Source organism: Narcine bancroftii, chromosome 4 (assembly GCF_036971445.1).
Source record: "Narcine bancroftii isolate sNarBan1 chromosome 4, sNarBan1.hap1, whole genome shotgun sequence".
Lineage (NCBI taxonomy): Eukaryota > Metazoa > Chordata > Chondrichthyes > Torpediniformes > Narcinidae > Narcine > Narcine bancroftii.
Genome location: NC_091472.1, coordinates 242,127,433 through 242,153,405, shown reverse-complemented (window position 1 = coordinate 242,153,405; position 25,973 = coordinate 242,127,433). Strand labels below are relative to the sequence as shown.

The window sequence follows — 25,973 nt, the reverse complement described above, 5'->3', positions numbered from 1 at the left end:
TGGTCCCTGTTGCAGATTTCCTGGGGAACTAAAACATATGTTTATGTGGAGGGGCATTCGTGGCAGTACATAGCAGGGACCTGATAAAGTGGAGGGCCTCTGGGATGACCTCTTGCAGCGGGAGACTGGGAGGCCCTTAGACTGCAAGGCTAGGAGGACTGCCTTCCAAACCATAGCATTCCCTGTCTCCACATGCCTGTTATCACGGGGGTTGTAACTAGTGGTCCTGCTTGTGGCAATTTCCCTGGCCAACAAGTTCTGGTGCTGCTCATCACCCATAAAGGAAGGTCCCCAGTCACAGGATATAACTGGGGAAACCAAACAAAGTGAAGCGACTGTGCAGGGCCTTGATGACTGTGGTACCAATCACATCTACGCAGAAGATGGAAAATGGGAGTATTCATCAATTATGTTAAAAAAATACATATTGCGGTCAGTGGAGGGCAGGAGTCCATTAAAATCGAGTCACTCAAAGGGATGGGTGCCCTGTCTGGCTGGTAAAATTGTGGCTTGCACTTGGCACAGACTTGGCAGTTCTTTGTCAAGGACCTGATCTGGTTGATGGACTATGGAATGTTGTGTCCTTTAACAAAGTGAAAAAATCTGGTGACTCTGGGGTGACAGAAATCATGGTGAAAGTTTTGCAGCTCGTCGATCTACACTGGCACAGGTCCTGCAAGACGGCATCTAGCGGCTCATTAAGTTTCCCCGGCCAGTACAAGATATCATAATTGTAGATGAACAGTTCATTCCTCCACCTCAGTATTTTGTCATTTTTGAATTTACCCCACTGCTGATTGTTAAACATGAACGCAACTGCATTCAGTCAGCAGGATAAGTCCTTAAGTCTATATCAAAAAAGTTAATGCCTTGGGCCTTTCTCGAATGAGGAATGTCAAAAAATGTGGGGAAAAAAAAGTGACTGGCCTGACGGCCTGGTTAGGGGTGGCTGCCAGGGCGAGGTCTGAAGCATCACTTGCCACCTGAAATGGGGTGGATTCATCCACAGCATGCATTGGGGGTTTGGCGATGTCTGCCTTAATGCGATTGAAGGCTGCATGAGCCTCCGTCACCAGGGGGAAGGGTATGGATTTGATGAGGGGGCGGGCCTTATCCACATAATTAGGGACACATTGAGCATAATAGGAAAAGAACACAAGGCACCTCTTCAGGGCCTTGAGGCTGTGTGGAAGGGAAAACCCTTCCACACAGCCAGATGCAGTCAGGGACCGGGCTGATAACTCCATTCTCCACAACACAGCCAAGGATGGCTAGACAGGTTCTGCAAAACACACACTTGGCCTTGTATATAAGGTTTAGGAGCTTGGCTGCTTTGAGAAATTTCTCGAGATTGGCGTCATGGTCCGACAGGTTGTGGCCACAGATGGTGTTTTTTTTTGAGATACAAGAAAGTAGCCCGCAACTTGTACTAATCCACCATGCGGTGTATCTCCTGCTGGAAGAACAAGACGTCATTTGTGACATTTTAGGGAGCCCACAAAGTGGTAGAGGCAGCCATCTGCCTCGAATGTCATATACTGGTGGTCCTCTGGGTGGATAGGGAACTGGTGGTATGCCAACTTCAGGTCAATGGTCGAAAAGACCTGATACTGGGCAATTTGGTTGACCATGTCGTAGGAGGGAGTATGCATCCAATTGCATGTACTTGCTGATGGTCTGACCATCCTATTCTTTTTCCCATTCTGTATTACCGTTACCTGCACTCTCCAAGGGGGCTAGTGCTGGTTTCCATAATCCCCTCCTTGAGTAAATGGTGTTCCTCTGCCCAGATGAAAACCCTGGCACTGTACCACCTACTTTTAGTGGCAAAAGGTTTACAGTTGGGAGTGAGGTAATTGAATAATGACATGGAAGGGTTAAGTGTGGAGAGCCTGCAGGTCATGTATGGTGAGTGGTTGGGTTGTTGGGCATGTATGATGAGGGGTTATGGAGGACGGGAGGCAAGCAGTGGTCTGTTGAAAACTGTTGATTACATACAGTGAGGAGTGGATGGGACCCATCGAACTCCATCATCACGCTTTTAAGGTGACACTGAAAATCCAGTCCCAATGGCACAGCCGCTCAAACCTGTGGCATTATCATCAGTCTAAGGTCTTTATCTTCAGTACCCCGCATCCTTAGAGTTACTACGCAGAAGCCATTGATGTCCGCTGTGTGCGACTTGGATGCCAAGGAGACCTGGTTCAACGGCAATACTGTAAGGGAAAGGCACTGCACTGAGTCCAGGTGTATAAGGCTCCCACTATCGAATAATCAACTCATCTCATGGCCATTTACCTGAATATCCATCATTGAACTAGTGAGTTGATGTGGGCTGTCTTGGTCAAGTGTGATGGAGAACAGTATCAGGTCACTACACTTCGCTGCTGTGGACGACAGTGATGTCCAAGATGGCAGCTGCTGGATCCAGAAGACGATGCCCAAGATGATGGCCTCCATGTGGCGCTTCTGGGTCCAAAGGATGGGGCCCAAGATGGTGGCCCCGATGGATTGCACATGGTGCTGCTGGCCCCTGGTGCTGAGATGGTGCCCAGGACAGAGGCCCCCAATATCCACACATGGTGCTGCTAGGAAAGGGTTTTGACTTGCACACTTTGGCATAGTGGTCCTTTTCCCCACAGCTGGAGCAAGTTGAATCCTTCACTGGAGAGCGTTTCCTCTGATGCTTGCCCAGGCCACAGAAGTAGCACTTTGTTAGCTTCCGTAGCACCATGGCTATGGTCGGGTCGCCACTGGAGCTGGACGAAAGTGACGGGAAGTGGTTGCGGAGCACTGCTGCTATTGTCAAGTCCTTAGTGGAATGAAGAGGTGTCTGTGTGTCCCAAGATGGTGGTTCCCAAAGTAACAAAAGAGCAGCCGCATTGTCGGTCGAGTAGACCTCCATGTTCTGGAGAGCCACCTCCAGCGTACCTGCCAGCTCAACTGCTCTCTGCAGACTGAGCTCCCTTTGCTCCAAGAGTCTCTGTTAGATGTAGTTCGACTTGATTCCCGTAACATAGGCATCCTGAATCAGGTCCTCTGTGCACACCACAGTAGACGAGGCCTTGCATTCATGGACCCTGCTGAGTCCTCACAGGGCCTGAAGATATTCGGTGTTGGACTCACCAGGTCATTGTTTGCAGGTCATTAGAAAGTGATTGGCATAGACAACATTGATTTTATGGCTTCCTGATGCGACGTAGTGTCCTTGATCATGGGGTACACCAGGGTTCCAACCTGGGAGTACAGCACTTATAGCCACAAATTCATTCCTGAATTAGTGAAAAGTAGAACCATTTAAGTACTTCTATTAGTTATCAATCAGGCTCCAGTCTGAGTAAACAGTTTGAAAGTTTTATTCCAATAATTAGAAATACAGTAAAATGCTCATTACCTGGTAGCTACAGGGATCACAGATGCCAGAAATGCAAATTTTCTGTTTGACTGAGACTCACTCTTCCAATCCTAACTAATAAACCTGAATAAAGAATACACTGTTTCAAAAACAAAAGGCATGCAAAATGTAAAGTAATTTGAAATAAAATCAATACTGTAGTCTTTAAGACTACACTTTAATGAAGTCATTCCTGTAACTTCCAAATGTAAATTTAAATTGGAACCCTGGTCGCTGGCGCTGTGACAGTGTTGCACTAGCCTCTACACTAATTGTGTCACTGTCATAATTAATCCCCCTCTCCCAAGTTTACAGATAGGCCTTACTAATGTACATTACTGATTTTAAAAAAAATAAAGACTTTTACTTGGCAGGGATAGGGAGACACTTTGCGAGAGTTGACCAGTGGCGAGCTGCATCGGCCGGCTCCTCATCCTGGGCATGGTCATTTCATTCCAATGCAACTTTATTGAAATTTTTTTCAAACAGCTACCGACAATGGGGCATAACCAATGTGCTCCACTGGCTGAATATTTGCTCCCATCTTCACCAGGGCAACCCGACTCATGTCTATGCAAGTGTCGTGGTTAGGCCCTTGCCGCACCTTCCTCGCACTGACAGCCTGACTCACCTCCACGCTAGTGTCCCAATTAGGCCCTCACTGCACCTTCCTCATGCTGATAACCTGGCTCACCTCCATGCAAGTGGCAACGCAAAAAGAATATGTATTGAGGGGCATTGTTAGTTCAGTGGGGCAAGCGTGCACATGTCCAACAAAATTTTAGCACTTCCCCACTGGGTCCATCCACCCAGTCTTATTCATCCAATTTATTTATTTCCTTCATTCTTTTGACAGTTGTTTGAGTTTCCAGTTGATTGAATTCTGGCTTATGGGGATTTTACTGTATTCTGTATGTGGGGGTGGGGGGGAAGGAAAATAGCTTGTTTTAATTTGTTTTACATGGACCACAGTAAACAGTTAAAGGCAGATGGACCAACTATTTACCTTGTTAACATTGTCTAAACAATCACGATTTTCAAATTTCTGAGAATATTTTGCATCCATAGAAAGTGAACAAATTATACTCATTTACTGGCCTGTTTCTGTGCTGTAATTGTTATATGGTTATTTGGTTATATTTGGTTATGTTTAACAATGACTGTATATTTGAGGGTCATGAAATCCCTTACAAAGCAAGTCAAAGGATCAACTATATGAAAATCTTATGGATGCCCAAAGCATTTCACCATGAAGTTAACCCCAACATAAATACAAATAGTGCATAGGAAGTTAGTACAGTTGAATAAGGGAATAAGGGAGAAGTTGACTAGTGTAGACTTAGGACACAAGCTATATGAAGCTGGGGAACAGTGGAAGATTTCAAAAAGATTTTTCACAGTGCTCAACAAAAATACATTCAGAAGAATAGAACATTTTTACATATATCTGCTTTTTCCTGATACATTCATTTATTTCTTGCCATATTCTAATCATGGGTATTAATATTGGATTGTTCATTTTTTTGTTATTAACTTAACATTCCACTTATAAATAAAGTCCTTCATTGTCTCTTTTTTTTATTGAATTCAGTCCCATTCGAATCCACGAAGGGGGACCGTTTTCTTCAAAGAAAGATGATAAAAAACTTGCTTGTGCTGATAGATAATACTTCTTGAAAATCCGGGAGTCCAAGTCCTCCCAATTTATAGTCCCATATTAACTTTTCCAGTGCAATTCTTGGAACTTTGTTATTCCCTAGGAAATATCTTAAACAATTGTGTAATAATTTAAAGAAATGTTTCATTAGTACAATGGACAATGATTGAAAGAGATACTGTAGTCTTTATATTACCTTTGTTTTTATACAATTTATCCTTCTTACTAATGCAATCGGCAGATCTTTCCATTTCTGTAAACTTTTTGCTATTCTTTTCTAATAGAGGGGTATAATTAACCTTCTATAAATTCTGTAAATTATTATCTGTCATTATTCTTAAGTATTTAATTCCATCTTTCTTCCATTTAAATCTACTACCTTTTTGTTATCTTTCATAATCAAAATTTTGCAATGGCACCACCACATTTTTATCCATATTTATTTTATATCCCAATATTCTTCTACATTTTACTAACATTGTAATCTTATCAGTGATTCAGCTGCATCAGACATATATAATAGCACCTCATCAGCAAATAAACTAATTTTATGTTCTTCATGTCCAACTTTGAAGCGCTTAATATCCAGATCTTATAATCTGAGGTTCAATAGCTAGGGTGAATAATGCTGCTGATAGGGGACACCTCTGTCTACTCAAAAAAAAGATGACATTAGTTATAATTTTAGCTTGTGGCTTATGATAGATTTTTTATCCAATTTATAAATTTTCTGCCTACACCAAATTTTTCCAATGTTTTATATAAGAAAGACCATTCTAGTCAGTCAAATGCCTTTTCTGCATCTAAGGAAATGGTTATGTTTGGATTCAACTTTAATGTTCCCATATGTATTATATTGAATAATCTACCGAGTCTATTTGAAGAGTGTCTCTTTTAACAATTCCACCTGATCTGGATGTATTAATCTTGGTTAAAACTAATAAGTTTTAATGTTCTATCCATATTCTTTAAAACAATATTTTAACAGTAAAATCTCTTTGACTCTTTAAATAATAGTGATCCTTCCCCTTTAAGAAAAATACACAATGTCCCTGTCCCGACGGTGACATATACATGGAGCCCCAAAAGCCCACGTTAAAAGCCCATGGAATCTCTTGAGGAAGAAGAACCCCTCCCTTTAGCACCATCTTTCTTTGCTACTCCTTTCCAGGTGCAATTCTCCCCCTGGTACACTTTTCCCAGATTTTCTTTGCTTTTATTGAGCTCTCCATGAACATTTCTATGCACTTTTTAAAAAGTAAATAGAAGATGATTTAACAAAAATAAAAAGAATACAGCTTTTACAACTTAGTTCCCTTATAAATATTTTCACAATATTCTCCCTCAGCAACCTGAATCTTTTTTTTTAAAACAAATCACCAAGTCTTTTACCTCGTTCTTGGTCTTGAAAAATCGCTGGTTCCCTTCCACTACTTCAGCCCTCAAAGTTGCAGGATATACCTTTCACCTGTTGACATCAACAACCCAGTTCTTTTCCTCCATTAGCTGTTGGATCTGCAATTACCTGTTTCAAGCAGAGATTTCTGCTCTTCACAGGGATCCCCTCCCACTTGCATACAGCTCCTCAAAGACACTGTCCAAAAACATCCCATCTTCACATGTATGATGATCATTTCTTTCTCATCACAAGTTAATATCTACACTTTTCCTTTGTCTTCCAGTTTGTCATAACTGTTTGCCTGACAGGAGTTCCTGAAAATATAGTAATCATTGGATTGCAGCTTGTAACACCTGCCAGTGAGGGTAAGAATAGGAAGTTATGGGAGATGAATACATGGCTGAGGAGTTAGTGCAGATGGCAGTGTGTAGGATTATGGGTCATTGGGATCTCTTCTATGGAAAATATGACCTGGACAAAAGGAATGGAATGCCTCTGAACTTGAACTTCAGGGCAGGCTTGCTAAATATATTGGGGAGGCTTTGAACTAGCAAGGCAGGGGAACAGCAGCCAGAGACTTAGGTGAGATGAAGGAGCAGTTGGAGGAAAGGTAGATGTAACTTGTAGGGAGACTGTGAGAAAGGACAAGCAGTTGATAGAGCATTAATACAGTCAGTCAGATGAATTGAAATAGGTCTATTTTAATGCAAGAAGGATTAAGAATAATGGACGATGAACTTAGATTCCATTAGTACCTGGAATTACAATGTTGTGGCCATTACAGGACAGGATTGGCTGATCAAGGTACCGAGGTTAGATCTTTCAAAAGAAATCAAGAAGGAGGAAAAAGGGAAGGGGGCAGGGGGTCGTGGCATTGCCAATCAGGGTTAATATCACAGCTGCAGAAAAGGAGGATGTTGTGGTGGGGTCGTCAACTGAGTCATTGTGGTTGGAATTCAGAAATAGAGAGGGAGCGTCAGCCTATTGGGAGTATTCTACAGGCCTCCGAATTGTAACCGGGACATGGAGGAGCAGATAAATAGGTAGATCTTTGGAAAAGTGGCTGTTGTCATCTTCCCTAAGATTGACTGACACCTCTTGAACACAAAAGGTTCAGATGGAGCAGAATATGGCTGGTGTCCATGAAGGATTTGTGACACAGTATATGGACCAGCCAACTGGAGTAAAGGCCTTTCTGGATCTAGTACTGGGTAATAAACCTGGTAAGGTGACAGACCTCTCAAAGGGTGAGCATTTTAGAGAGAGTGACCACAATTCCCTTTGGCATAACTATGGACAAGGATAGGAGTAGACAAAATGGGAAAGGGTTAACTCTGATGGGATTAGGCAGGAACTTGGAAAGTACATTGGGAACAGATATTCTCAGGGAAATGCACAGCAGAAATGTGAAAGGTGTTAAGGGACCATTTGCATGGTATCCTGAATCGATTTGCCCACTGAAAAGGGAAAAAAAATGGTTGATAAATGAGCCAATGTTGGCAAAAGAGGAAGGAGGCACTCATAAGGTTTAGAAAGCAAAATTCTGGAAGGGCTAATGAGAATTACATAGTTGCCAAGAAGGGGGCATGAGAATTCCTTGTCAAGTAGGATGGAGAGTACACCTGAGGCATTCTATACGTACATAAAAAAACAGAAGGATGACTAGGGTAAAGATGGGATTGATTAGGGATATAGGGAGAAACATTTGCTTGGGGCCACAGGAGGTCCAAAATTAATATTTGCTTCAATGTTCTCTAAGAAGAGGGACCTTAGTGAATGTGAGGTGAGTATAGTGAGGTGAGGTTAATGAAGAGAAATTGCTAGATTTTCTTAAAAATATTTGGACACATATATCCACAGGACCAAATTAGATTTACTCCAGGCAGTGAGGGAAGAGATTGTTGGGGCATTAGTTATGATCTTTGCATCCTCCCTGGCCACAGGTTGAGTAATGGTAGATTGGAGAATGGCAAATGTCCCCTTGATTAAGAAAGTTTGAGTGAGAATCCTGGGAATTATTGACCAGTTGTCTTTCATCTGGGGTAGGCAAACTATTAGAAGAGATTCTTAGGGCCAGAGATTCTTATAAGCATTTAGAGAAGCATAATCTTGTCAGGAATAGTCAGCATGGCTTTGTGAGAGACAGATCACATAAAATGGCAGCAGAGCTGGAGCAGGTGTAAACCCAGTACTGCGGACCCACGGAGGTTGGAAGCGAAGTAACAGCATTCCCCTTGGGGTCAAACTGACCAATCTGACTGCCATTAACTCCATACAGGCTTTAAATGCTCCATTAAAGGAGCCATTAGTGATTTATTTTAAAATCTCACAACTGCAGCGTCTCAGCCCAAGCTGGCAGCTCCTATGATCAGCAGCGGTCATTAGGGGTTGCAGACTCCAGGGAAATGGAAGACTGATGCAGAACACCATAAAATGGAGGAGACAAAACCTGTTTGAGAATGAGAAGCAGAGGAGATGATGCATAGGATGATGACCATGGTGGTGGACCAGTGAGGGGCTCTGAGGCTGAAGAACACACAGTGACCTGCGGTGAGACACTCACGATGGCCATGGTCTGCTGGGGACTGCAGTCAGAGGGCTCACACCAGGCTGCTGACTACTGAAGACTGGCTGGAGATCGGATGAAGGGATACTGGGTATCGGAACAGAGATGGGCAAGGATGCCAAGGGTCCTGATTGTGTCAGGCATGTACATTTGGAGCTCAGGTTGCTGATTGTTTTGACTGTGGTGTCAAAGGCTGTGGGAGTGCTGGAAGTTAAAACACTGACTGACTCTGAGGGGATTCTCTTTGCTTTCTCTTTCTCTGGCTGTAAGGGGCGATGGGCAATTTCTGCTGATAGAAAATCTTTGTCTGCCTTACAGAGGACAAAAGGAAATTTTGAGTAATATCACATTTTCTGTTTTATTACATGGCAATAAAATAATCTTGAATTGAGATTATACCTCAAGTTAATTAGTTTTTCGAGGAGGCAATAAAGGAAATTGAAGTTAAGGCAAAGATTGTGGTATATGTGGATTTTAGTAAGGATTTAACCAGGTCCTCCATGGTAGGCTCATTCAGAAAGTCAAGAGGTATGAGATCCATGGAACCTTGACAGTTTGGATTTGGAATTGGCTTGGCTGTAGAAGGCAGAGGGTTGTGAGTAGATGGAATGTATTGGTGACTAGTAGCATTAGAGATTGGTGACTAGTAGCATTCCACAGGGATCTGTCCTGGGACCCCTGCTCTTTGTAATTTTGATTTTTTTAAAAACATGGATGGAGAAATGAGGGGTAGGTCAGTATGTTTGTAGATGACACAAAGATTGGAGATTTTGTGAATGATGTAGAAGGTTGCCAAAGATTACAACAGGATATAAACAGGATGCAGAGTTAGACATAAAAATGGCAGATGGAGTTCAATCCAGATAAGTATGAAATGATACACTTTCAGAAGGTCAAACACAAAAGCAGGAGTACGTGGTTAATGGCAGGATTCTTAACAGTTTGGAGAACAAAGCAATCTTGTGGTGTAAGTCTGTAGATCCCTCAAGATTGCTTCACAAGTTGATAGGCTGGTTAAGAAGCCTTATGAACTTCTGGCCTTCAGGGGATTGAGTTCAAGTGACATGAGGCAGTTGCAGCTCTATAAAATTCTGGTTAGAACATGCTTGGGATATTGTGTTCAGTTTTTGTCACCTCATGACAGGAAGGAGACAGATGCTTTAGAGAGGGGGCAGAAGACATTATCCAGGATGTTACCTGGATGTCTTATGAAGCAAGGTTGACAAAACTAGGACTTTTCTCTTTGGAACTACAAAGGATAACTTAATGGATATATTATAAGATTATGAGGGGCATAGACAGGATAAACCGCCAGTACCTTTTCCCAGGGCAGCAATGGCCAATACTAGAGGAGATTCATTTAAGATGAATGGAGGGAAATTTAAGGAGATGTCAGAGGTAGGTTTTTGATTTTTTTTATATACAGGGAGTGATGCTGGAGGCTGGCACAATAGGGAAAAAAAATTTAAATCTTAGATAGGCACTTGGATATAAGAAAAAGAGGATTTTGGGGGTGAGGTCAGGAAGGATTAGATTGCTTTGAAGTCTGTTTGCATGGGTCATCACAACATCGTGGGCTGAAGGGACTGTACTGTGCTGTAATGTTCTATGAGCAAAAGTTTTCCTCCCCATAAAAAATTGAAGGCTAAAGTGATTTCTTTTGACGCCTGAGCAAATTTTGATTCCTTGATATTATTCTCATTCTTCTCCCAAGCCAACATTAAAGTGTGAACCAGTATATTTCTCTCGGGGCTAGCTTCCTATCATTCATCCTGTATAAACTCTCCAAATCTGAGCTCACACCAGCCATTACCCCAGTGTTGACTGGATCAAAGGTAAAATCTACGAAAAACATGAATTATTATGTTTGCAACCCTCAGTGTTCCCTTACCTCTACTTCTGCATTCTGCAATTACATTCACAATTCCTCAGATCATGAAGAACTGCCTGCACATGGCAAGACTTAGTCAACGTTGAGGAATAAATTAAGTGCAAGGCAATTATCATCTCCAAGAAAGTCTCTAATAAGACAATCCCCATAATGTCTCAGTTCATCTGCATTATAACCAGGGCTGGTACATAATCTGTCAGATCATTCATCGGAGTGCTACTGGTACCGTGTAACCCACTACTACCTTTCGGGTGGTCGGCAACAAAACTGACTTCCCCACCAGACTTGCCTGGTGCAGGGGAGGAGGGGTGACACACCCTGCAGGATGAAAAACAAGACTTGTCAAAGGGTGGACAAACCCTCTGGTAGGGTCAATGACCATCTAGCAAACACATGCCATGAAGCACTGAAAGGGCATCCCTTGCATCGAAGCTTGGTCTGGCTTTTCACTGCAACAGAACTTCGCCCAACCATCTTGGACCTCACTATGCCACTAAATCTGGGAGGGGATGGCAAGAGGGTGGGTCTAGACCTGTGCAACCCCATCTCACCTAAATCCATTCACACACACGCTGTTTCTTTCTGAGGAGTGGGGTATCGTCATCAAACCCCACAAACTGACTAAAATGAACCACATTATTCCATGGAATAGATAGCCAGAGATACATAATTTCTTTGGCTTACAAGAGTCCATCATTGTCTGTATATCTGATATCAACTACCTGCAGACTATAGGGGTTTTCCAACATTTACAGGACACAATTTATGTCAATATTCAAGATATTGCTTCCATAACAATGATACTTGCTTAATTTTATTTTAATTTAGACATTCAGCACTATAACAGGCCAATTCATCCCTACGAGTCTGTGCCCACACAATTTACACCCCATTAACCTACACCCCGGAGCCCATGGAGGAAACCCACATGGACACAGGGAAAACGTACAAACTTCTTACAGACACCGCAGGATTCGAACCCAGGTCTGGTCCCAATCACTGGCGCTGTAAAGGTATTGCACTAACCGCTATGTCAACCATGCTTAACTGGCACTAATTTTACCACTCTAATCCCTCAAGCAGACAGCACACTGTGCTAGAGAACATATAATCAATAACTTCACAACCTTTCTTTATTGCCTCATAAACCCATAATGTTTTGTCACCTAGAAGGACATACCCAGCATACATACAAAATCCCATTTTCTGCAATCCCTCTCCAATATATAACCGAGAGAAGTATTACCACTTGGTCTGAATCCTACCATTCCTTTTGTAACAGCACTGCAAGAATAGCTTCTCCATGAAGACATTAGGTGTTTAAGAAGGAAGATTACCACCATCTTCTCCATGGCAGTTAGAGAATAAACATTAAATGCTGGCCATGTTGGTAACACCCACATTTTGTCAGTGGAGTGAAAATACAAATCTGTAATCATCCTGAAGCACTTCCAGCTTTTTGGCCATTAATTTTAGTTCTACAGTTGAGAAATGGCTGCTTCAGCTGCCCATGCCTTCATCCCTGGCAAATCCTATCCTAAATTGTTTCATTGCTCCTTTAAGATGCTACATATGGAACCATAAAATACAACAATGCAGAAATAGGTCCTTTGTCCCATCTGGTCTGTGCTCACTATTATTCTGCCTTGTTCCATTTACCTGCACGTGGACCACAGTCCTCCCATCCATGCAACTGTTGAATTTTCTCTCTAAAATGTTGAAAAAAAAACCTGCATCCACCCTTTTTCTGGCAGCTCATTCCACATTCTCACCACTCTGAGTGAATTGGTTCCCCTTCATGCTCCTGCTAAAAAAATTCATCTTTTACCCTTAACCCAGGTCCTCAATTTCAAATTTATTGTCAGAATACATACATGACATCACATACCAACCTTAGATTCTTGTTCCTATGGGTTAGGCAGAACATATCGGTAGTGTAAACTGTACTGATGAGTATTTTTTTAAAAAAGAGAAATGTAAACAAAAAAATCTGACTGTGCAAATATAGAAAAAAATAAATATTCAGTAATAAATAATGTACAAAGTAAGAGTCCTTAAATAAGTTTCTCAGTGAGTTTGTTGTTTAGAAGTCTGATAGTGGAAGGACAGCAACATTTCCTGAACCTGGTGGCATGAGTCTTGGCATCTGTACCTCTTTCTTGATGGCAGCATTGAGAAAGCATGTCCTGGATGGTGTGGATCCTTGATGATTGCTGCTGCTCTCTGATGTCAGTGTTCCACGTATATTTTCTCACTGGTGGGGAAAGTTTTGCCTGTGATGTTCTGGGCTATGTCCTCTACATTTTATTGGGCTTTTCACTCAGAGGTGTTGATGACCCATACCAGACCGTGATGCAGCTGGTAAACGCATTTTCCACCACACACCTCAAAATATTTCCCAAGGTTTCCAATGTCATAGAACCATAGACTATTATAGTACAGAAACAGGCTCTTCAGCCCCTCAAGTCAGCCCATCTGGCTTGGACTTTCAGCAGGAGGGTGTACACGCTGCAGAACCCAGGTCCTTCCAGGATTTCCATGTCAGGGGCTTTGTCCTTCCACCTGATGTGGAGGAGTCTGCAGAGACAGCTCAGGTGAAAGTGGTTGAGCTGTTTGGCATGTCTGCTGCAGATTCTCCATCCTGGGCCCCTATATAATGCAAATATAGTTGCCATATTTTTATAAATACGTCATGTTTGTTCTTTAAATTATGTGATTTTTTTTTCCATAGGTATACAACTATTCTCTGTTTTCCATTATGCTATCTGTAGAGGGAAGTAGGATTTCCAAGTAATTGCAATACATTTCTTAGCCATAGCTAAAGCTATTTTAACAAATAAAATTATGAATTTAGTTAGTTTGTTACTTATTTCAATAAAATGACCTAAAAGATAAAGCTCCAGGTTGTCCTCAAAGGTCACCCCTGTTATCCTTATTAGTATTTCAGTAATATGTAATATCCTGCCAGAGAAGTCTCATCCTCATACATGACCACGTAGCATGTATAAATGATACTATTTCTATTCCACATCTAAAACACATCTCCAATATTTATGATTTTGATATATGTAATTTCAATTGTGTGAGGTATAATTTGTTTAGGAAATTATCTTGTACTAATTAGTATCTGCATTTATAATTGATGTCATGCTATCCAAACACCAATCAGACCAGCATCTTTCCATTACTGGAACTCTTAAATCCGACTCCCATCTCTATAAAGCTGGTTTTGCACTTTCATTTTGAAGAGCAAAGCACATCTTAGCTATAAATTTAGGTGTGTTCCCCGGCCAAATCATTTGTTCCATCTCACTAATTTCAGATGGGGCTAAGTGCCCATCTTTTTCTTAAGAATGATCTTAACTGGAGAAAGAAAAAGAACGTCCCATTAGCTACTCCATACTTATTTCTTAATTGTTAAAAAGACTTAAGATATCCTTTCATCTAGCAATCATCAACATATCTTATTGCTTTGTCATTCCATTAATTCAGTATTTAGTTACCCAGATTCATAGGTTGGAGTACATTTTTACATAATGGTGTCCTCAGTGATGTACCTGCTTTTTTTTCCCCAATACATTCATCTATTTCTTGCCATATTCTAATCATGTGTATTAATAAAGTATTCTGTTTTTTTTTTATTGACTTAACATTCCACTTATAAATAAAGCCCTTCATTGTCTCTTATTAAATTCAGTCCCATTTGAATTCATGAAGGGGGACTGTTTTCTTCAAAGAAACATGTTAGAAATCATTGTGCTGATAGAATATACTTTTTATATTCCAGTAGTCAAAGTCCTCCCAATTTGTAATCCCATGTTAACTTTTTCAGTGCAATTCTTGGTACAGGTACACAATCCTTTATCCGGATCCCTTGGGGGACAATGTGTTCCGAATTTCAGATTTTTCTGGATTTCAGAACAAAAGCCAGCTCCCCCAGATTTAAGACCACTCGAATTGTGCTGTCATATTCTCCCCCTTCCAGTTGTGCTGGCATCTCTCTCCTTCTCACCCACTCGAGACGTGCTGCCTTCTCTCCCCCCACTCAACCTAGTTTTTCTCTCTCTCTCTCTCTCTCCCTCTCTCCCCCCCCATCCCCTGCACTGTACTAGCACCAGTGGGAAAATAAATGCCGATTTTGGAGCTTTCTGGAGTTTAGATGTCTGGATAAAGGATTGCGTACAGTACTTTGTTATTCCATAGGAATTGTCTTACACAATTATGTAATAATTAAAAGAAATTTTTAGTTAGTACTATAGGCAACAATTGAAAGAGATATTGTAGTCTTTGCATTACCTTCATTTTTATACAATTTACCCTTCCTACTAATGTAATCAGCAGATCATTCCATGTCTGTAATTCTTTTTCTATTTTTCCTTCTATTGGAGGGGTATAATTAAACATATAAATTTTGTAAATTATTTTCTCTCATTATTCCTAAATATTTAATTCTATCTTTCTTCCATTTAAATCTATTACCTTTTTGGTCTCTTTCATAATCAAAATTCTGCAATGGCATTATCTCACTTTTATACATATTTATTTTGCATCTTTTTCCCATTTTTTCTAATATTGTCTGTAATCTTATCAGTGATTCAGCAAGGTCAGACATGCATAATATCACAACATCAACAAATAAACTGATTTTATGATCTTCCTGTCCAACTTTGAAGCCCTTAATATCTGTATCTCTTATAATCTCTGCCAGAGGTTCAATAGCTAGTATGAATAATGTTGGAGATAGGGGACACCCCTGTCTATTCAATCGACTCAAGAGAAAAGTAGATGACATTTTTGTTGTTAGTTATAATTTTAGCTTGTAGCTTGTGATAGAATTTTTTATCCAATTTATGAATTTTCTACCTGCACCAAATTTTTCCAGTGTTCTACATTAGACAATTCAAAACGGGAAAATGCCTTTTCTGCATCGAAATAGATAGTTATATTTGGATTCCACCTTGATTTTGCCATGTGTCTTGTATCAAATAATCTACCTAGACTATTTAAAGAATGTTTTCCTTTAACAATCCTACCTGATCAGGATATATTAATGTTGGTAAATACTCACCCAGTCTGTTGGCTCGTGCCTTTGCTAGAATTTTATAGTCTGCATTCAGGAGTGATATTGGTCCATATGAGGAGGTTTTTCATGGGTCTTTACCTTTCTTCAGTAGCACTGTAATTAGAGGAGTTGAAAATGTTTCCGGGAAGATCTGGGTCTCCACCACCCAGTCTAACACATCCATCAAAAGAGGCATCAACAAATCTTTAAGTTATCTATTGAACTCAGGAGAGAACCCATCATCCCCTGGGGACTTATTAGCTTGTACAATACCCAGAGCTTTCTCTATTTCTACTCTTGTAAAAGGTGCATTTAAATTATTATTTTTCTCTCTTCTAATTTGGGAAGTTTAACATTTGTTAAAAATTCTTCCATCTCATTTTCATCTCCTACTAATTCTGTTTCATGTAGTATTGTCTCAATGTATTTTTTTTTCTTTTTGATTATATGTTATAGTATCATTTTTAGTTTCTATTGCATTTATCATTCTTGATGACGCCTCTGCTTTAACCTGAAAAGGTTACACTTTATGCACATGTTCTCCTAGTTTATAATATTTTTGTTTAGTTTTTAATATCATTTTTCCATTCTATATGCTTGTAGTATGTTATATTGTAACTTTGTGATCACTAACATTCGATATTTTTCTTGTGATCCTCATATCTGATATTCTTTTTCCAATTTTGTTATATCCTTCTCTCGACCTATGTCTCTTGCATGTTATTGCAAGATTTTTGTATAAGAAATAATTTGACCCCTCAGATAAGCTTTAAATATATCCCATATTAGAAAACTGTTGTCAGTGGAAGGAAGATAGTTTTCACAAAATATTTCTGTCTCTTAATAAATTCACAAAAATTCTTCCTCTTTTATAATATAGCATTAAACCACCATCTACATATAGTTTTTTGCTTTTCCAATTATCATAATTGTTAATGATGAGTGGTCTGATAAAAGTCAGCAAATATTCTGTTTTTACCACTCCACTTTGTATCTGGGCAGACATTAAAAATAGGTCAATCCTTGTCCGTGAAGGAATCCTTGAGTAGAATGAGTAGTCTCTTTCTAAGGGGTTGAGCTTCCTCCATACATCAATAAAATTTAAATCTTTCATAAATGGAAATGTTGTTTTTGCAGCTTTTGCCTTTGTTACTGTTCTCACTGACTTGTTCAATATTGGATTTAAACAGAAATTGAAATCTCCTCCAATCAATTTATTTTGTCTTCCCCATGTGATTTTTCAAAAGATATACTTCATCATCATCATAAATGTCCATGATTCTGTATAAATTTTGCACTGTGCCATTACAAATCTTCCAGCTTAATCCGTTAATATTTCTTCTATTATTATTGTTTTTTTTATTAATTAAAATTGCCACACCTCTTGCTTTTGATCCAAATGAAGACATTACTTGCCCCACCCATCCTCTTTTTAATTTCCATGTTCGAATGGCAAAATGTGTTTCTTGTAAAAAGACTATATCTGCCTTTAAAAAATTTTTAGGTATACTAAGACCTGTTTTCTCTTCTCTAGCCTGTTAATTTCAATAACATTAAGACTAATAAATTTTTAATTTGTATCTGTATTCTTCTTTAAAACAAAATATTTTTAAACCATAAACTCACTTTGAATCTTTAAGTAATAAAGTGATCCTTCCCCTTTGAGAAAAATACACAATGTCCCTGCCCCGAGCTCTGAAACCCATGCAAAAAGCCTGCAGAATCTCACAAGGAAGAAGAACCCCTTCCTTTAGCACCATCTTTTCTTTCTATTCCTTTCCAGGTGCCATTCTCCCCCCTTGGATCAGTCTGCATCCTGCTACCACATTTCCCAGATATTCTTTCCTTTTTCTGAGCTCTCTGTGAGCATTTCTATCCACTTTACTTTTAAACAATAAATAATTTAAAAAATACAGCTTTTACTTAGTTCCATTATAAATATTTTCACCTTCTCCCTTGGCAATCTTGATCTTTTTTCTTTATAAACTGCAGAAAGTCTTCCAGCTCATTCTTGTTCTTAAAACGTCACCAGTTCTTTTCCGCTACTTCAACCCTCAAAGTCGCAGGATATATAATTGAGTATTACAAGTTTTTAAACACGTAATTGTCTTCAAATTCTTTTCTTTGTTTAATCAAGGTTTGGCTAAAGTCTTGAAAAAAAAAGTACCTTTTCATGATCAACCTTGGGCAGGCCATTATTCTGCTTAGAGTAGTCATATGATACTCCCAGAATTATCTCCCATTCTCAGTAGCTTAAAAGTCTCGCCAGAACTGGTCTTGGTCTCTGATCACTGGCTCTTCTGGGTCCAAGTGTTCAGTGATCTCTCTCAATATGCAGTTTTTCTCCAAATTTGTCTTCTCCCAACACTGTGGGATCCATTTTTGAAAAAATGTTCACGGTGTCTCTTCCTTCGATTCCTTTCTTTCGTCCAATAATGCGGTCATTATTTGGTCAACTAAAGTTCTCCATATGGCCAGTTTTGACCAGCAGTCTTTGTTTATCTGACTCCCATTCCTTGGCTTTTTCTCCCCCAAAGTCTTGAGTTTTTTATGTGTTTTCATCAATTCAAATTCTGCCCAACCCATTCTCTCCATCAGATCTTCAATGATCTCTTTTATTTTGGTCACTTTCTCTGTCATATCTCTCATCACATTTTCAACACTTGTGAATCAATTTCTCAAATTCTCCATGTAGTTAACATCCACAGCCTTTCCTTTGTCAATTTTCCTGGTAAACTCCTCGAAAAAATCTACAAGATTGGTTAGACACAACCTACAATGCACAAACCCATGTTGACTATCCCTAATCAGTTTCTGGCTACCCAAATATTTGTATATCTGATCTCTTAGAATACCTTCCAATAATTTACCTACTACTGATGTCAGGCTCACTGGCCTATAATTTCCAGGGTTACGTTGATACCTCTTTTAAATAACAGAACAACATAAGCTACCCACCAGTCCTCCAGCACCACTCTTGTGGCTGACATTTTAAATATTTCTGCCAGAGGCCCTGTAATTTCTGCACTAGCCTCCCTCAAGATCTGAGGGGAAATCTTGTCAAGCCCTGAGCTTTCTTCATAATAGTAGTCATGTGTTGGTCAAGGACAAGTCTTCCGAGATGGTGACTCTTAGGAATTTTAATTTGCTCACCCTCTTCTCCTCTGATTCCCCCAATAATAAGTGGCTCATACAACTCTGGATTTCCCTTCCTAAAGTCTACAATCAGCTCCTTGCTCTTGGTGACATTGAGTGAGAGGTTTTTGATAGTAGACCATTTAACCAAGTTTTCATTCTCCCTCCTCTATACAGCCCACTTCTGTAGTATCGATAGCAAATTTATAAATGGCATTGTTGTCACATCAAGCCACACAGTCAGAGGTGTAAAACAAGTAGAGAAGGAGGCTAAGTATGCAGCCCTGTGGTGCTCTTGTGGAGGACATGTTCTTGTCAATGTGCACTGATTGGGAATCAAGGATCCAATTAAACATTGGGATATTGAGGCTGAGATCTTGATGTTTGCTGCTCAGTTTGGAGGGGATGATGGTATTAAATACCAAAATCTAGTCAAGAAAGAGCATCCTGATGAATGTATCTTTTTTGTCCAGGTATTCCAGGTTTTTGTGTAGAGCTGGTGAGATGGCATCTGCTAGAAATGTATTGTTGCACTAGGGAAATTGGAATGGATCCATGTTGCTACTCAGCTATGAGCTAATATGCTTCAACACCATCCTCTCAAAACACTTCATCACTGATGTGAGTGCCACAGTCATATTGGCAGGTTATCACAGTCTGTTTGGCACCGGTAGTCTGTTTAAACAGGTGGCTACCACACCCTGTTAGTGTGAAATGTTGAAGATATCCATTAAAACACTGGCCAGGTTTTTAGTATTCAGCTAGGTTCTCTGTCCAGACTTGATGCTTTCCTTGGTTTCACTCTCCTGAAGACAGCCTGTACATTATCATCAGATACTGACGGTAGAGTTTATCAGGGCTATGTGAGTCCACAGTGGCTCTTCCTTGTTCTAGTATTCAAACCAGGTGTGGAATGCATTGTGCTCTCCTATTACACCAGAGTTCGTTTTATAGCAGGTTGTGCATTAATGCCCTGCCACAGCTATTGAGTATCCTTTGTTTTTTCCATTCTCATCCAGAATCTCCACTTTCCATAGGTCGTACCTACTCCTGTTCTGGACGTCCACACTTAGATGCCTATGATCTGGCTCCCAGCAGGTTTCAAATTTCATTATTCATCCAGGGCTTCTGGTCAGGGAAAACCCTAAATGATTTCATGGGGATATACTCTTCTACAGCTATTTGATAAAGTCTGTAACAGTCCTGATGCAATCATTCAAATCTTCAACTGGGTTCTTGAAGACCGATCAATAAACTGACTCGAGGCAACCCTGTAACCGTTCTTCAGCCTCCTACAGTCAACGTCTGGCTGTCCTGATCTCTTGAAGTCTCTCTTTTTAGGCTCTGTTGGTAGCAAAAGGAGAACTGCCACTTGATGCAATTGGAGCAAGAAGCTGATTGGAGCAAGAGTGGTCAGGTAACCTGAGGAGTGGCAGCAGCTAGAATTTTAAAAGGAGTGAGGCAGCAGCTAGAAATTGGAGTATGAAGCTCAGTATCACTATAAAAGTGAGAGACTGTATAGCAGAGCAGTCATTGTCAGAGTGATAAGGCTTTGACTCAACAGGATTCAGCAAGAACAGATAAGAGGTGAGAAAGGACCACCTTTTTCAAGGAGCAAAAAGGATTTAGCAAGAGGCACAGGTAAGAGCAAGTTTTATATGATATATTTTGTTCATCTTGTCATAAACAGTGGGAATGGCAGCCGAGGCAGGAGAATGCTGCTCTTGCAAAAGGTGGGTCATCAGGGAAACCAGCAGTATCCCTGATGACTAACTGTGAGAAGTGTATCCAGCTGTAGCTCCTGACCAGCTAAATTAAGAAATTAGAGCTGAAGTTAGATGAACTCCTGATCATTCAGGAGGCAGAGGGAGTGATAGACATGAGTTACAGGGACACCATCACACCCAGAAGGCAAGAGGAGGGTAGATGGATAACAATCAGAAGAGGGAAAGGGGACAGGCAGGCAGTTCAGAACACCCTGTAGCTGTTCCCCTCAATGGCAAGTAAACCATTTTGGATACTTTTTTTGTGGGGGAAGGAATGAACTGCCAGGGACAAGCCATGGTGATCAGGTCTCTGGTGCAGAGTCTGTTCCTGTGGCTAAGGGAAGGGAGGAGAAGAAGTGAGTTGTAGTGATAGGAGATTCCACAGTTAGGGAGACAAATAAGAGGTTCTGTGGAAGAGATTGAGTATCCTGGATGGTGCATTGCCTCCCTGGTGCCAGGATCCGAGATCTCTCCAATCAAGTTCACGGCATTCTCAGGAGGGAGGGTGAACAGCCAGATGTTGTGGTCCATGTAGGGACCAATGAAGTGAGTAGGAAAGGTGAAGAGGTCCTGCAAGGAGATTTCAGGGAATTAGGCCCTAGGTTGATGGACAGGACCTCCAGTGTTGTGATCTCACAATTGCTACCTGTGCCAATGAGGTTAGAAATAGGAGGATAATGCAGCTTAATACATGACCAAAGACATGGTGCAGGAGGGAAGGCTTCAGGTTTCTGGATCATTGGGCTCCCTTCCAAGAAAGGTGGGACCTATGGGACCTGTTCTGATGGGACTGTTGGCATCTGAACTGGAGGGGAACTAATATCCTTGTGGGCTGGTGCAGCTGTTCTGGTGGATTTAAACTAGATTTGTAGGGGGATGGGAACCAGAGTGCCAGAGCAGATACAAGAGTGAAGGAGAGCAAAAGAAGCTCAGCTTCTAAATGGTCAGCTTTGTATGAAGCCAAAAGAGATGGGGGTGATCTTAAATGTTTTTTTTTTTCATCAGTATTCATTCAGGAAACCCACACAGAGTCATGGGAAGTAAGGAAAACAAAACAGTGAGGTCATGGAACTTAGATTAAAGAGGAGGAAGTGCTTGCTGTCTTAAAGCAAATAAGGGTGGCTAAATCCCCACGGCCTGACAAGATATTCCCTCGGACCTTGAGGGGATCTAGTGTAGATTTTGTAGGGCCTCTGGCAGAAATATTTAAAATGTCCTTAACCATGGATGTGGTGCTGGAGGACTGGAGGGTAGCTCATGTTGTTCTGTTGTTTTAAAGAGCCATCAAAGTTATCCTGGAAATTATAGGCCAGTGAGCCTGACATCAGTAGTAGATAAATTATTGGAAAGTGTTCTAAGAGATCAGATATACAAATATTTGGGTAGCCAGAAACTGATTAGGGATAGTCAACATGGGTTTGTGCATTGTAGGTTGTGTCTAACCAATCTTGTAGAGTTTTTCGAGGAGGTAACCAGGAAAGTTGATGAAAGGCTGTGGATGTTGTCTACATGGATTTTAGTAAGGCCTTTGACAAGGTCTCACATGGGAGGTTAGTCAGGAAGGTTTAGACACTCTGTATTCATGGTGAAGTACCAGTAATGAACTGGATTCAGCGATGGCTGGATGGAGAAGCCAGAAAGTAGTGGTGGATGAATGCTTCTCAGACTGGAGGTTTGTGATTAGTGGTGTGCCTCAGGGATCAATGATGGGCCCATTATTGTTTGTCATCTATATCAATGATCTGGATGATCATGCAGTAAATTGGATCAGCAAGTTAGCAGATTACACTAAGATTGGAGGTGTTGTGGACATCGAAGAAAGTTTTCAAAGCTTGCTGAAAAATGGCAGATAGAAGTGTAAGGTTTTGCATTTTCAAAGGGCTAACAAAGAAAAGATATACACAGTGGTAGGGCACTATGAAAAGCAATAGAACAGAGGGACCTAGGTATACAGATACATAATTTCCTGCAAGTGGCATCGCAATTGGATCAGGTAGTAAAGAGAGCTTTTGGCATATTGGCCTTTATAAATCAAGGTATTGAGCATAGTAGTTAAGATGTTATGGGTGAAGTTGTATAAGACCTTGGTGAGGCCAAATTTGGAGTATTGTGTGCAGTTTTGGTCGAGTTGCCCGCTAAGGTGAATGCAGGCTCAATTTTAACATTTAAGAAGAATTTGGACAGTACATGGATGGGAGAGGTATGGAGGACTCTGGACTGGATGCAGGTCAATGGGACTAAGGCAAAGAAAAAATTCAGCACAGATTTGAAGAATCAAAGGGACCTGTATCTGTGCTGTAATGTTTTATTGGCTTTCCAAAATCAAGTCTTAGTAAAGAATGATAGGCAACAATGATCAAGTGTGCTGGGATCTTATTGGGTTCTTATCTTACCCAACCTCTGTGGAAAATGCCAGCTTGCATTTACCCTATTATACCCCTCATAATGTTGTATACCACTTTCAAATCTCCCTCATTCTCCTAACGTATTCAACCTTTCCCCATAATGAAAGCCTTTCAAGTCCTGACAATAAACTTTCCATGCACTCTTTGAATCTTATCGATAGCTGTAATCCAACACGGGCTGCAGTTTTTGGTCACCAGTGCTAATTCCTTGTATGAAGATACCAAATTTGGATTCCTAACTGTCCCAGTTTTGAGCATATTTTGGCAATTTGATCTCAAATGATCATTTCACATCTGATTGAAACACTGAATTCTTATAGCCAAAGCATTTCCCATTTGATCTGCTTTGTACAATTCTTGGTTAAAGCATAATATTTAAATGTGGAGCTCATCCTCCAGCAGGGTGAGTTGCCACTTCTTGCTCTTTAAAATGTATTTTATTTTTGCCTACACAATGAACTTCATTTACTCTGAGTGAATATTTTTTAATTTTTTTCTGTTATTACCATTATCTAGACATAATGTTGAATTTTCGAACTACATACGTCAGCAAGTCTGGGCAGGTTGTCTATGATGCTCGGTCAATTTGTGTGCATTACGCAACAACCTGGTTCTTCGTGGATCTTATCGCTGCACTTCCTTTTGACCTCCTCTACGCATTCAATGTCAATGTGGTGAGTGTGCCTTCTGAGTGAAATGCACAAAGCAACATGTAAGAGTTTAAGTGCATGAATTATTAACTCTGCCTGATGGTCACACGCACACATCTCTAAGTTTGACACATTTCTAAGTGATTTATGTTTCCCATTTCCACATGTTCTCACAGGGATGCAAAGACCCATAGTGGATGCAAAATGGTGGGCAGGTAAAGGATGGGACTACCCAATAGCTGTGAGCATAGTGGCCTAACTGCCCCTCCCCAGGACTGAACCCAGAAGGAAAAGGTGGGTGGGTAGGAAGTGCAAAGAGAACCCGAGTGAACTAAATTGGATGTGGCCTTGTAGTTTTAAAAGATCGAAGGGATAGAGAAAGCAGAAGTGGAATACTGAAGATGCATGGTCAGTTGTGATCAACCTGAATCATGGTGCAGGCTTGCAGGGATGAATGACCTATTTTCTACGATTCCTTGAAGTGTGGGATTGAAGCCACTTCACTTTAGCTGGAAGTGCAGCGACCTGACCCTCACCAGTCCAGCTATATTTGAATGCCCAGAATAACATTTATAGCAGTCTGTTTGGAGAGACTGAATGGAAACTATGATTATGGAAATAATTTGTGAATCACATCTGGCATTCACAAGCTTCATTATATCAGTGAGATGGCACATTTAGTCCAGGCAGTTGATAAGGAAAGAGTTTAAATATATTGCCTTTGAATGAAGCCAAGAAAAAGAATTAAAAATGCACCGAAGAGGTGTTGGACAATGGACAAGTAACCATCATATTGCATGTGTCTGCCACAATAAACCTCAGTTGCACCTAAGCTGCAAGTCATCAGTGCTGTTGATTTTCTACTGCAAACTTCGCACTCGACACAATGAGCAATCTGAGAAAATACGGTGGGACAAGGCCTATTTATGCAACTTCAGGGGAAGAGAAAAAGTCACCAATAAGAAAGCTAATCAAGGCTGTGGTATTCAGACGTCGGAGTCAAGGGGGATGTCTGGAGGTCAGGGACTTGGGGGAGGAGTGTTTAAAAGGTCTGATAGCCAGATTGAAGGGAGGGTTGACCAGGTCATCAACTGGGGAGAAATTAAAATTTCAGAGATGTTGTATTTTCTTCTTCTTGAAGTGCAAAATTGTATAATGTACAATAATGGATGTTATTGTATAATGTACAATAATGCCGCTTTAGTTGCCCATTCAGAGCCAGCTCTTCAGCGCTTGACGTCCTGCTTTGCGGAAACTGCCAAAATGTTTGGCCTGGAAGTCAGCCTGAAGAAAACTGAGGTCCTCCATCAGCCAGCTCCCCACCATGACTACCAGCCCCCCCACATCTCCATCGGGCACACAAAACTCAAAACAGTCAACCAGTTTACCTATCTCGGCTGCACCATTTCATCAGATGCAAGGATCGACAATGAGATAGACAACAGACTCGCCAAGGCAAATAGCGCCTTTGGAAGACTACACAAAAGAGTCTGGAAAAACAACCAACTGAAAAACCTCACAAAGATAAGCGTATACAGAGCCGTTGTCATACCCACACTCCTGTTCGGCTCCGAATCATGGGTCCTCTACCGGCACCACCTACGGCTCCTAGAACGCTTCCACCAGCGTTGTCTCCGCTCCATCCTCAACATCCATTGGAGCGCTTACATCCCTAACGTCGAAGTACTCGAGATGGCAGAGGTCGACAGCATCGAGTCCACGCTGCTGAAGATCCAGCTGCGCTGGATGGGTCACGTCTCCAGAATGGAGGACCATCGCCTTCCCAAGATCGTGTTATATGGCGAGCTCTCCACTGGCCACCGTGACAGAGGTGCACCAAAGAAAAGGTACAAGGACTGCCTAAAGAAATCTCTTGGTGCCTGCCACATTGACCACCGCCAGTGGGCTGATAACGCCTCAAACCGTGCATCTTGGCGCCTCACAGTTTGGCGGGCAGCAACCTCCTTTGAAGAAGACCGCAGAGCCCACCTCACTGACAAAAGGCAAAGGAGGAAAAACCCAACACCCAACCCCAACCAACCAATTTT

General features: G+C 41.0%; 1 protein-coding gene across 8 annotated transcripts in view; it reads left to right on the top strand.

The window, feature by feature from the left end:
- Positions 1–25,973, top strand: part of kcnh3 (potassium voltage-gated channel, subfamily H (eag-related), member 3) — a 698,780-nt gene that overhangs the window by 447,105 nt on the left and 225,702 nt on the right. For all 8 annotated transcript variants that reach the window (XM_069934512.1, XM_069934516.1, XM_069934515.1 and 5 more), the window contains one exon: positions 23,792–23,949. In XM_069934512.1, the coding sequence (XP_069790613.1) occupies positions 23,792–23,949 (158 nt within the window). The remainder of the gene's footprint in view (positions 1–23,791; positions 23,950–25,973) is intronic.